Source organism: Aquila chrysaetos, chromosome 13 (genome assembly GCF_900496995.4).
Source record: "Aquila chrysaetos chrysaetos chromosome 13, bAquChr1.4, whole genome shotgun sequence".
NCBI classification, from domain to species: Eukaryota; Metazoa; Chordata; class Aves; order Accipitriformes; family Accipitridae; genus Aquila; species Aquila chrysaetos.
In genome coordinates this window covers 17584242-17596444 of record NC_044016.1, presented here as the reverse complement: position 1 = coordinate 17596444, position 12203 = coordinate 17584242, and the positions used below count along the sequence as shown (strand labels likewise).

The 12203-nt window shown below is 44.7% G+C and overlaps 1 protein-coding gene across 7 annotated transcripts in view; it reads right to left on the bottom strand.

Moving 5' to 3' along the window:
* Nucleotides 1-435: 435 nt before the first annotated feature.
* TTC7A (tetratricopeptide repeat domain 7A) overlaps nucleotides 436-12203 on the bottom strand; it is a 185641-nt gene continuing 173873 nt past the window's right edge. For 6 of the 7 annotated variants that reach the window (XM_030036155.1, XM_030036156.1, XM_030036158.2 and 3 more), the window contains one exon: nucleotides 436-5709. In XM_030036155.1, the coding sequence (XP_029892015.1) occupies nucleotides 5488-5709 (222 nt within the window). In that variant the 3' untranslated portion in view covers nucleotides 436-5487. The remainder of the gene's footprint in view (nucleotides 5710-12203) is intronic. The other variant, XM_030036159.1, reaches the window with a different exon arrangement.

Here is a 12203-nt window from a genome sequence, read left to right as displayed (position 1 = left end):
CTAAACACAGGAGTAACTGTTTGTAGCAAAAAAGATGATTAATGGCATTGTGGCCAGAAGGCAAGTCCCTAACCTTGATAGCATAGTATTTGCATATTACCTCGATGTTAAGTTTCTCACACTACCTTTGTTTATTTTTACTGGAAGAAGCATAAGAAAAGCATGATGCTCACTTAAATCTCCATAAATCCAAACATCTGAAGCTACATTACTCCTTTCCTGGCTCTGTTCCTCTCTGAAAGCACGCCACTTGCATGCTCGCTCTCATTTTTCTCATGAACTACAGGGTGTAGGCCAGAATACCCTTTGCAAGTGGTAACTTCCTAGGCACACTAGGTTCCAGTTAATATAACAAATGGTCATTTCATAATGCTTGAAGTATCTGTGGCATGAATATATTAAAAGTCCTGAAATTGTCAGGAAATATGAGGAGCATTTTTTGTTTTCCACGAGGTCAATTTTATTCATCTGGTGAAAACATCTTACAATGACAAAAAAAGTTAAGTTACATGGAAAACCGATTCTGACAACCACATTAACAGTATTCAAGTGGTGGACAGGAAATGCTCATACATGTGAAAGCTGAGCACCTCTCTGTGCACCGGCTCGGGGAGGTTCTTATTTGTATCATCACAGGCCACTCTGCAATGGTGCAGTGTTGCATCCCTATCAGTGGTTTTTAGCTACAGACTGGCATGTGTTTCTGTGGGGAAACGAGCTGGACATTTTAGTATCCAGTTACTTGGGAACCTGCCTTGGTTTGCTGGAGCTGAAGGTGCGAGCCAGTTCCTTAAAGGCAAAGTCAGAAGAACCATCTCGGCAGCTGCTGGGTCAGTGGTTACCTCCCCTCCTGCCACATCACTGAACTGGTGGATGTTTCAGCTTCTCATTTCTAAGAAAATTAACTCTTTATCTGACCATGCACTGATATCCTGCAGCACTGAACAGCAACTTAACAGTAGGGAGACTATTGCCTGGAGCCAGGCTTAGGGAACAGTCAGAGTGTTGGTTAAACCAGCACGAGCAAAGAAGACCGTGCAGCTGGTGGCAGTAGCCACCTTGCAGGTGAGAGCAGGCACCAGGGCAGTGCTGATGGGCACCCAGACAGGCACTGCAGTTGTCACTTTGGGCATAAAGCAGCTCTCCTTAGCCAAATATGTGACATGCTGGGGGAGAGAGACGTCTCAGCTGCACGGGCTCATTGCATAATTGTCAAATATGCCTGTAATACAATTCTATCAGAGGCAATTATTGCTGCAGCGTGGTTGCTCTGGGAAGCCTTCCTCTCCTAGGCCGAATTGCAACTATCATATCTCTGTTGGTTTGGCTGAAAAAAGATCATGGCCGTGATGTCTTTTCACTAAAAAGGATTGTTTCCCACTCTGCTGTCATTAAAACGAAATATAAACTAACCAAACTCTGTCTTCACCAAGACTTTCTGAAAATGAAACATTTTTTGGATAAAATAACTGTAATTCAAACTGCAGCAGTCAGCACTGTGCCTACTTTGGTACACAGCCAGTGAATTTTAAAGTAAAAACCCTCCAGGACTGTTCTCCATTTGGATTTATTAGTCATTACCAAGAAAAGATAATTAGCACTTCTGAAGCATTGTGATAATCAGTAGCATGAACTGTTACCAATAGAAACAGACTGGCGTACTTGTGCGGCGCAGGAATATGGCAGCTCTGTTGTACTCCTTGTACCGAATGAGTACACCAGTGGGTAGATCCTCAGCTGGAGGAAATGCTTGTAACCACCACCAACTCCAGTGGAGCTAATGACAGTTTACACAGGGTAAAGCTGGGAGGCGAGTTGTTCCCTGGCCTGTTGGGCTTCTGTTATCCCGGAGGCAGAGTCATTTTTGTTACAATATACAAACCTTCTTGTTGGTCAAAGGCAACGGCAAATACTGCTCCTTTACTGCACAATAGAAAAATAGAAGCTAATTATTTTTTCTTTTGTATGCACTCTGCTAACACAAAGGAAAATAACCTCACGGTGGAACAAGAGGAACCTGGGTGTATACCTGGATCCTTTAGGCAACAATGCCTTTTTTCTCTTCCTCTTTCTAAACTAATGAGAAAACTGTTGGACTCAAGTCAGTGCTCAAACTCACAGAACTGGTATTTCACTTACTGTTCCCCAAACTTCCATTACTTATGATCATCTCTAATAATCGTATGAAGGATGGGATGTAAATCTTTTGTACGTTCTTAGTCTCAGATCCTGAGCATTAAGCATGCCAGGCTCCCTGCTATACAAAGAACTATTACTGACTGGGCTCAGGGAAGTAGGCCTATTAGATTTATCAACATTGCTATCTATAAATAATACAATACATAGGCTTGTCTGAAGTAGTTGTCTTTGGTTTTCTGTACCTGGAAGTATGAACAAAATCCATGCTGAAGAACAGAGGCAGCATGTAAGCTTGGGAAGGCTTCTGTTTTGGTGAGCACTAATAATAAACGTAGCTACAGGATTTACCCCTAAAATACTTGCAAGTCTGCAACAACTGCCCCCTTTCCTGCACTGTACAGGGTATTTCAGGCCAATATAACACCCCTCCAGCCAACAGGTGCTTTGTATCCTCTGGGAAGCACGCAGCAAATCTCAGGCTTGAGTCCAGTATGCATGCAAAGTACTTCGTCTGCAATTGATGTAGGGGCTGTGGTGTGCTGTGCCGGTAGAGGGTACCTTACCCATGTAATTCCTATTGATGCTGATGACATTTACTCATGTACATCTTCCTTGCTACACCTAAGAGGCAGAGCAGAGGCTCTTAGGACTGCAATTCCAATGCCAGTAAAACTCATAAATGCACATGACAAATAGGGGATCACCCTGGCAACATCTGTCTGGTTGATGCACTCAAAGTACTTGTGCATGTTTGCAACTCTCCTAGGATGATGACTCCTGTGGCAAGTCTCGTTATCACCAAGATGAAGTTTGCCTGATGGCAGCAAATGTGATGGGCTGGTGGCTGTTTACAATCTATGCATGCACAAGTAAATGGGTCTGTGTTTGCTTTTCAGCTGCTGCTGGGAAACAGGCACTCTCCTGCCAGGTCACAGACCAGCAATGTAACAGACCTCTTAAAGTAGTTCCTCAGTTGCAGAGGTGGATGCATAGCTTGTACTCAAATAGCTGTCCAGTACACAGAAGTTGCTATGGCAGCGCTTTACAGATATACATTGCACAAGAAAGCAGTGATGTCCGACCACACTGACTTTTTTTTTGTGTCTTAAACAGAAGACTTGCTCCCAACCTGGGAACTGTGGAGCAGAACAAATATTGGAATATAATACCTATCTATATATATCTCAAGTCTATTGTCAGATTGCATCTGACTATGGAACTGGGTTTAAAACACCTGGGTAACAATTTACATATTATGTCAACAACTTCTCTCCCGCCCCCCTTTCCCTTTCCCACCTGCAGTGCAGAGCAAGCCAACTTCATAGCATCCTTCACAGCAAAATGGGTCTCTGCTGCACCTTTTTGTCTTCATGAAACTCATTTAATTCTAGTACTTTAACACCTACTCCTTCCTCTGCTGCTGGTGCTATTGCAAACAAGAAACGTGTCCGGGTAACACTGCCTCATTGGAAACCTGCCTCTGGCCTAAAAAGCCCATTTTGGTGCCTGTGTGGCACTGGAAAGGCAGAGAACTCATGGGCTGAGCACCTTTCATGGCTGCGTTGCGTTCACTCCAGACCTCTCAATGAACAGATGAATAACCTGGGCTATTGCACCAGCATGATTTAATGGGAAAAAATAAAAATATTGGCCTGGGAGTGCAACAGGCTGCTGAGAGAAACCTGAGGGCAGTGTACTTCCCTCAGCACGGGTGCCTGGAGGGGAGGCTGAGGTTAGGAGCTCTGCAATGGTGTGGTCTGGGAGCAGCGTGAGGGGCCCACCTCTGCATTAGCCTGCAGATTTCCAAATAATTTTAAACAACGCTGACTTCAAGTCTGCTGCCAGAGCCTCAGGCTCTTTAAGAAATAACCCCCACTCATTTATTGCCCGAGGATGTTATTATTTCCAGAATGAACTAGTTGCAGATCACAATACTGGGCAGAACTATAGTACAGTGTGTTTTAGTGCAAACCTACTTATGACATAGTCACAAATCTTCTTTGTACAGAAACGGGTACAGAACCCCAACTTTTTGTGTAGAAAAGTGCCTGCAGCTCACTTCTGCATCATCTTCATCTTGGGACTGGTCTGGATGGGACTGGCTCTCACATGTCATGTGACAGCAAGGCACAGCTCTGCCTTGCTGCTGAGGCCCAGGGGAGGTCAAGCACAGCTGAGGAGCAGCTTAGCAGGGGGTATGGCAGCTGTGTCCCCCTCCCCAGCTCTGCCAGCTGTGGGGAAGCTGTGCGGATTAGGAGCTCTTCACTCCTACATCTGATAGGATACACAAAATTATCCTGCTTTGCTGAAGGCTCAACTCCATACCTCTAATATGAAATTTCTACAGACAATCAAAAGTAATTCATATATACACATACTGCTTTCAGCATGCTTTCCCTTAAAAGACTGCTGCTATCTTTTGTATCATGAAAGGATGGATATGAAAATGTTTTGTGCCAGGAATGGTAATGCAGTAGAGCACAGAGTTCAGTTACTATATACTGGTAATCACTATATTTCTCACTAAAAGTGATGCAATAGGTGATTAATAAGAATGAAGCTCAGAGTTTATAATTAGCAACTTCATGTAAGGTCTTTCAATAAATATGTAATTGGAGAGACATGTATGTTTTTAATACTAGTTCAAGTGTGAACTGATTTGGTCTTTGGTCTTTCTGCTTTTGTGAATCATACTGCAATAGCAGCTTTTAAAAAAAGAAGTATTTTTTATTTAAATTGGTCTAGGCAAGTGCCACACTAAATATAGTGAGCATATGCAGTATATAAGAGCAAGGCAGAAAAAAGGATTATCAAAATAGCTGAAATAATTTTGTAAACAGCATATACTGCATGTTTATATGGTTTAATTGTCATTCCTATCCTGTCAGATCTGTGTGGAGGCAGCCACATGCTTAAGCACAACTTGGTCAAGCTAGTTGGTGCATTTACTCCTGTTCAGAGCAGGTCTGGGCTTTAATTCAGGGCTTGGGGTTTTTATCTTTAATGAAAATTGAAAGGTGCAAGTGCTTTGAACAGCTGTACCCTAGCATGATCTTTCTACAGACAGTCACCCTGAACCAACACTTTGAAGTAAGATTTGCTATTAACTTGAACAGGAGATTAGCCAGGCACCTGTGAAGAAAAAGGCATTCTCTATTTCTGCCTGTTGCAAATTCGTCTATGGTTAGCCTTGTCTCAGCTAAGCATGTAGACCAGAGCTCCATCCTGGAATTATTTTGCCCAGTTCCAGGTTACAATGGCACTTTTCTGTTGGGCTTTTTCTTTGTTTATTTGTTTGGTTTTGGTATCTGGCCACAGAATGAAGTTGCTTAGCTGCAGGGCAAAGCTTCAGAGCTCCCTGGGTATGACAGTGAACGGGATGACAGGACTGCTGGATTCGAGGTCCAGAGCAGTGAGGAAGCATTCGATGGCTGCTTCATTTTTCCCCTGAGCTTGCAAGACCTCTCCAAGGCTGTTCCAGGCCCTGTGACTGGTGGTTTGGATCCGGATGGCATCTCTGAGGACTTTCTGGGCCAGGTCCCTCCGCTCAAGTCTGCTCAGCACCAGGCCCTGTCAACAAACAAGTGATAAGCAGTTAACAATGGCAAAAAACAGAGGAAGAAATGGAACCCCCCAAGGTCCCGGCAAGCTGGGCAGATGTTTGAATGCAGGTGCAGGAGTCCTATGGAGCGGGGGACCTCCTATTTCTGGAGAACAGAAGCAATCAGATGTTAAGCTTTACTTTTTTTGACTGTGATGTGTAATTTAAAAAAAACAGCTGTGAAAATAATTTTTTTTAAGCAGAGACTGATCCAGCTCTGTAAGTGCTCCTGCTGCATGTTACTGGGAGAGCATACACTGGTGCTATATAGAGGAAAGTCTATAGGCCCTTTAAGCATCCCTCTCTCCTTGAGTAGGTTACACTGGCTTCTAATCTCCAGGAAAATATACACAGGTTCAATTACATCCAGTATCTAAATTAACTCTTGCACATCTGGAAGATCCAGCTGAGGCAAAGTATCTCAGCTCCTACATCCTGACCATATAGAAAGATCTTTCTTCTTAACAAATGGGGCTAGACAGATGTGGTCCCCTTCTAGGGGCAGGCTGTATGTAACAGCATGGGGCCCTCTGTCCTCTTGCACTCCAATGTAGATCCTAAAGCAGTGTGGGGGAAGAGAAGGATGGAGGAACCTTGTTTAAAAAGCTGTCCTTAGGGTAAGAAAAGACATAAGTGGGTGTAATCATCTGGAAGGAACAGGAGGGGGAGGATGAAAGAAGTGGTAGGAAGAATATGTTTTCCTATAGGGCTCGCATGGATGTGCCTGAACCCTCAAAGTGTCTAATGAGCCAAGCTCCCTTTTAATTGTACAGCAGTCAACCCCACCGAGCCCAGGTGGTCATGTGGGCTTTGCAGTCCGCAATGCATTAGTGGCATTCTTCTGCTTCCTACTGAAGGTGCACACACCAGGATGAACCTCCCACCAGTTTCATCCAGGTGTGGCCTGTAGAAGAAGCAGCCAACACTTGGATGTTGCCTGCCAAGCTCTGCATGGCCTCTGCCTGCACTCACCCGCGGAAATGCTGGAAAGTGATATGACTGCCTGACTTCATGCTTTTCCTGGGACTATATACGATGTGGATGCATATATATATGAAGAAAAGCATTAGCTTCATCTTTTATGTGTCTAATTGCCTTTAGTTGATATGAAAAGACATAAGAAACCTGAAATCTCTCACAACTAGAACCCAAGTAAATTTCTGATGAAAGAAAGGTGATACTTTTGGAAGTAGTGAAGATTTTTCCTTTGTCTTGTTTTCTTTGCTTTTCCAAAAGTGCCATTAGAAACAGAGTGCATCATCATGGCTAAGAGCCTATAGCCAGTGATAGTACTAACACCTACAGAAACACATTACCTTGCCTGAGAGAAAAATTAAGAAACACCCATTTAATCAATTATCAGCAGTACTGTGAAGTTTCACTGCCTCTTTCTTGCCCATAACCTTGACCTGAATAGTCAACTCAGTATCAAATCTGATCATTTAGAGATGCAGTGGGGCTGTTTTTTCTTTAGGTTTCTCTCTCTGTTGGAAAATGGCGAGGCAATGGGGCCTAACCTTACCATCCTGTTGCGAGCAGGCACAGGTGGCACAGAGGTACCCCGATGGGAGAGGCTGGTTCCTCTGGAGGTAGCTGCCCGGAGACAACCACAGGCACGTAATGACAGACTGAAAGACATTTGTGCAATTATAATTTGAGTCACCTGCTTGACAGGGATAATGAGGCATAGAAAGGGCAAGTAGTGTGGCCATAACAAATCTGCTGCTGAGCCAAGAACAGACAGGGGCTATCTCAGCTCAAGTTTGTCCTCAACCACAAAACCACACTTCCTAAATACTCTTCCTGTTGCGCTGACCGAGCAGAGCCGATTGTGCTCTCTGGTGGCCGGGGACCCATTTCTGTCCTCACCCTGACACTAAGTGGCATCAAGCCTCTTGACACTCCCGGAGGGCCCCGGAGGCACAGGGGCCAGCAAGCCTGTGCAGCTGCTGTCTGTCATCCTTCTCCAATGAGGAAGGGAATTCCCTCCCCGGCAGACATCTCACACCTCTCAACAATGCTGCAGTGGAATCCACCTCATCGTAAACTGCTCATCCAGCACAGCTCTCTTGTCTGCCCCAGCCACCCTTGTTGGTCAATGACCAGAGGCTGCCGTGGCTTCCTCCCCTACAGCTCCCCAGTGCAGAGCTGCTGCATGTATTTTGCCTGTGCTTGAGCTGTCTTGCAGCACTGGGAGGAGGCTGTATGCAAACCACAGGTACTGTGTTCGCCTGGGGAAGATGCTGAAGCTGATGCCCACCAGTAAGTGCAGCACACGTGAACATTTGCTTCTAGGTATTCTGTACTTTCAAGCATGCCAGTTTAGCTGAAAGAACATCTGTGAACCCTCAGAAAGGGTGATCTCAGGCTCTCCAAAGCCAGGGGAAAGCCTCCTGTTGATGCTGCAGTATTCTGCATGAGTGAAAAAGTGCTGTATGCTTTTGGGGAGAAACACAGGAGGAAACATTTGCTAAAGGAGGTAAAGATTTCCTGCCTCCTCCTTGCTTACATGCACAACTGTTAGTGCCAAAGGCTGCCCAGGTCCATGGCCCTTCCCAGGTGTGCCCGCAGTCCTGCTCCCCTCTTGTTCGGAGCAGGAACAGCCCCATGTCCCCTTCTTGCCCATGCGCCTGGATCTCCATGTGGTGTAGGCAAAAGAGGCTGGGCTTCAGGCCTCAGCCCAAGCGGAGGTCAGGTTGTGGCCAACCTGCTCTCCAACCCAGGCCTTGCCAATGTTGCCAAACCCCAGCACAGAGACCAACTCCTTCGCTCAGAGTGAGCTGTGACAGATGGTGTCAGCCTTTCCAGTGAGGCTTAACTGAACCAGCAGAAATATCCTGCTGGATGTTTAAAGGACAGGTTGAACATCACTAATTCTGCATGCAGTAGAGTTTCTTGCTTTGGGTTTCCTCTCTCTCCTCCTCCCCACCCTGCTCCTTACAAACCACAAGCATTTTCTGAGAGCTGGAGGCTGCACAATCCCCAAGCCTCATGAAGACGCAGCACTGAGCACCTCAGTTTTTTGTTTCCCTGAGGTATTTGCACTTGAGAGCTTCTCCTTGCTACTGAATTTATTTCCCCATGGAGTCTGGCTTGCTATAAACAATGCCTGCATGTTGTTGCTATGTAGGTCCAGCTGGAATCTGCCTACAGTGCAAAAGAAAAAAATTATATATAAATTCAGAAAGCCACCCACTGACAGGTAATTTGCATTTTTATCTGGAAGATATTTTTTTTTTAAAAAAGATTTTTCTAATGAAAGTTCAGTTCCTGAGTTTCTATGGAAACTCATCTGCTTGGTGTGCATGCATAATTTCATAAAGTCAGATCTCAGGAAGATGAGCAATTAGTATAAATACAAGCAGGTATGTGATTAAGGGTTTCATCCTCTTATTCCTGAAGATGGAGGGTGGGGCTGGGTTTTGTTGTCTTTCCTTGGTTTGTATTTGTGTTTTTGCCAAACTAACGCAGAAACTGGTGTACAAGGTAGCCTTGCTCCTCTGCCACCTCCTGGCTAGCACTGGCACTTCTGGTTTTGCCCGGTTATTTTCCTCCCAAAGATGGTGGAGTACCTTTAAGTATGGTCTTCTCTGTCAGTGGTGTTGGTACCGGGTCGGGCCTTAAGGAGCAATGAGGACAGGCTTCTTTTTAAACTCAAGCATATTGTAAATAGTAAAAAAAACCCCAAACCATACCAAAAGGTATGTGGGAATCCTTTTGCTTTCGAGCTTCTGTGGGCAGCATGTTGCTAGGGCTCACACCGGGCCTGTGCTAGCTACACGCAGGCATTTCATGTGCTGCTTCCATTAATATAGTTGTATAGCGCTTGGATGCTAACTCACTCACTCAAGGTGGTCTGAGGGTAACTTGTGCACACTAATTTAATTTTCTTCTTTAGGTCTGAAGACATACTTCAGATCTAGTAAACACAGGCAGAGTAGTGAAGGTTGCAATTTCAAGCCAGACTGTAAAAGACAGCACTGAAAGCACTGGAAGAAATTCATTTGAGGTGAAGAGCTGTGGCACAGCGAAGCTGGTACAGTCTAACGGTGCATGAAGGCAGAGGGGAGAGTGCGAATTTGGTTTGCTGATTTAGGGTGCCTTATGCTGGCATCTGGACTCCTGAATTTATTGTTTTTAATTTCAAGGGACAGGGGGTGCATATAGGAAGCTTTTCAAAGGTATGTTTGACCTTGTCCACGTTGGACTCCCTTGCCTTCAGTGATGTGACACTTACTAATTGATACTTGAGTGAGGCTATTTTTGTTTTAGAATGGGAGAGCCATATTTCAATTTAAGTTAGATGAGCAAAAAAGTGACTTCTTTCCAATTTCCACTAATAAAGTGAGCATAAGTCCCACTTCAGAAGGTCATGAAATTTCTGATCCATGCCTTTATTTCCTTAGAGTTTGACAAACCCTCCTTGTAAGTTGTTAGCTCATAAAATTCCAAGAAAAATAGTGCAGAAAAGACATTATGGAAGACTACAAAATAAGCCTCATGTACAAGATGGAGTTTATTTTTAGTAATGAAAGTCAAAACTTCCTTTGCAAATGTTTAGTTCAAACACCTGATGAGCTGCAGGGAGTTATCCTGAGTCTTGGCGTCCTTGCTTCCTTCCACTAAGGTGGCACAGATTTACTTGTTCTTTCTTTGGGGCTTGCATTGGAAAGAGATGTCCAGAAAAACTTTTTATTTCATTCCTGGAAGATTGCTTTTTGTTTTGTTTGCATGGCCATCTCATTCTTGGAGAATCTGTATAGGTGGACTAGACTCTATAATTTACAAATTTGTTTTAATAATTACTTTAAATGCAAGTTCTCTCTTTCTTTGCATGAGAATCAGAAAGTGAGGTTGTCTCTGATGCTTTTCACAACTGAGCATTTTTGCCCATTATTGTCTAAATACCCTAAGAAGTTTCCAGAACAAATTAGACTTTGCTGTTGGGCTTCTGCTAGTGCATTGTTTAATTAATTTCAAGGTAAATGGGGTATCCTTACTGTCTACTCCAATCTGTAATACGGATATGTCACTAGTGGTTAGTAGGGGGGTAATCAGCAGCTGGCAAGATCAGGGCATGCTGCTGAAAAGTGCTCGTTCAAAAATATGCTTATTCAGCAGAAACCTACAAAAAGCCTTTCAAGACGCATTTGGCACTTGGCGATAACAGTCTCATGTAACAGAAAAATCCGCATTGCTACAGGGCAACATACGCTTCTGTAATTATTTAGCAATCAGAATAAGTTGTAAGCAAAATCTGTTGCATAAACCATGAAATATCAGAGAGTCCTTCTGGAAAATGGCAAAGATTAACCTGGAAATTCCAGGTCTCCTAGAATAAAGAGAGACATGTAACTAGCCAATTGCTCTGTGATTCCTTCCCCCTACATTCATGACCTTTGCATTTCTGAGGAGCCAGGATTTTTTTTTAAGTTGTGAGCAGAGAGTTTTTGTTGTGCTGTCACTTAGCTATTCAGTGGTTGGCAGTGTGTGGGGTAGCTAATTATCCATTTTGCTGCTTCAGTCCAGGTTGTGGCAGACCTGAGCTATAAATCTGAGCTTTGTTCTCTGAAAATTCACCGTAGGAATACATGGAGCAGTCAGGGTCCACTCACCAAACACACTGAATTAGAGACCGTATCTTAAATTTGCTGCTCTAACAAAGGGTGACTGGGATCCGCTTCTGGAGGAAAGCTCATCTTTCAGTGTTTCTGCTGCCTCTTTTGTCACGAGCAGCTTTTCCCTCTCTTCCTTCCCCCTCTCCGTCTCCTCCAGCGAAGCTGCTGCATCCTCTGTCAGTCAGTGACGCTGAAGTGCTGCATTTGATAAAGCAGAGGAGGGGAAGGAGAGGGGAGGAGAGGGAAGGCAAGCAGTGCCACTGCAAAACCCGGCATGTGGGAAGGAAAAACGAAGGAACAGCACCGGAGGGGGGGGAACTGGCAAGTGCTGGGAAAACCAAAAACCTGAGTTTGCGTGACGATTTGTAGCATTTGTGCACTGCCTGTGGGTTTCAGCTCAGTAGGTTCAACCTGGAGATTTCAGCTCTGGTACTGCAGGCACCAAAGGCAGCCTAGCAGCAGACTGCTGCTTAAACTTCACTGCAGCACCTTTGTGTGCAGGTGAGAGAAGAAATGAGACTGCAAGGAGGTATCAGGAGAGACAGACTAGCTGAGCGTGAAGACAGAGACGTCCTGAGCCCACCACAGGCCTGGGCACACGGATAAGCTTTACCAACTATACCAAGGTAGCTTTGGCAGGGAGAGAAGAAAAGCAAAAGAAAGAAAAGATCAAAAGTGGTGAAGCCCTGAAGAGAGGAACATCCCCTTCCTTAGCTTGCCAACATGTTTTTCAAGGCAGTGTATAATTGCAAAGGCACCATCTTGCCCAGGCCCCTCTGTGAGGCCAAGGCAAGCCCCCCTGCAGAAGGGAAGCACTGTGGCATGCTGCACTCTGCCCAGGTTTG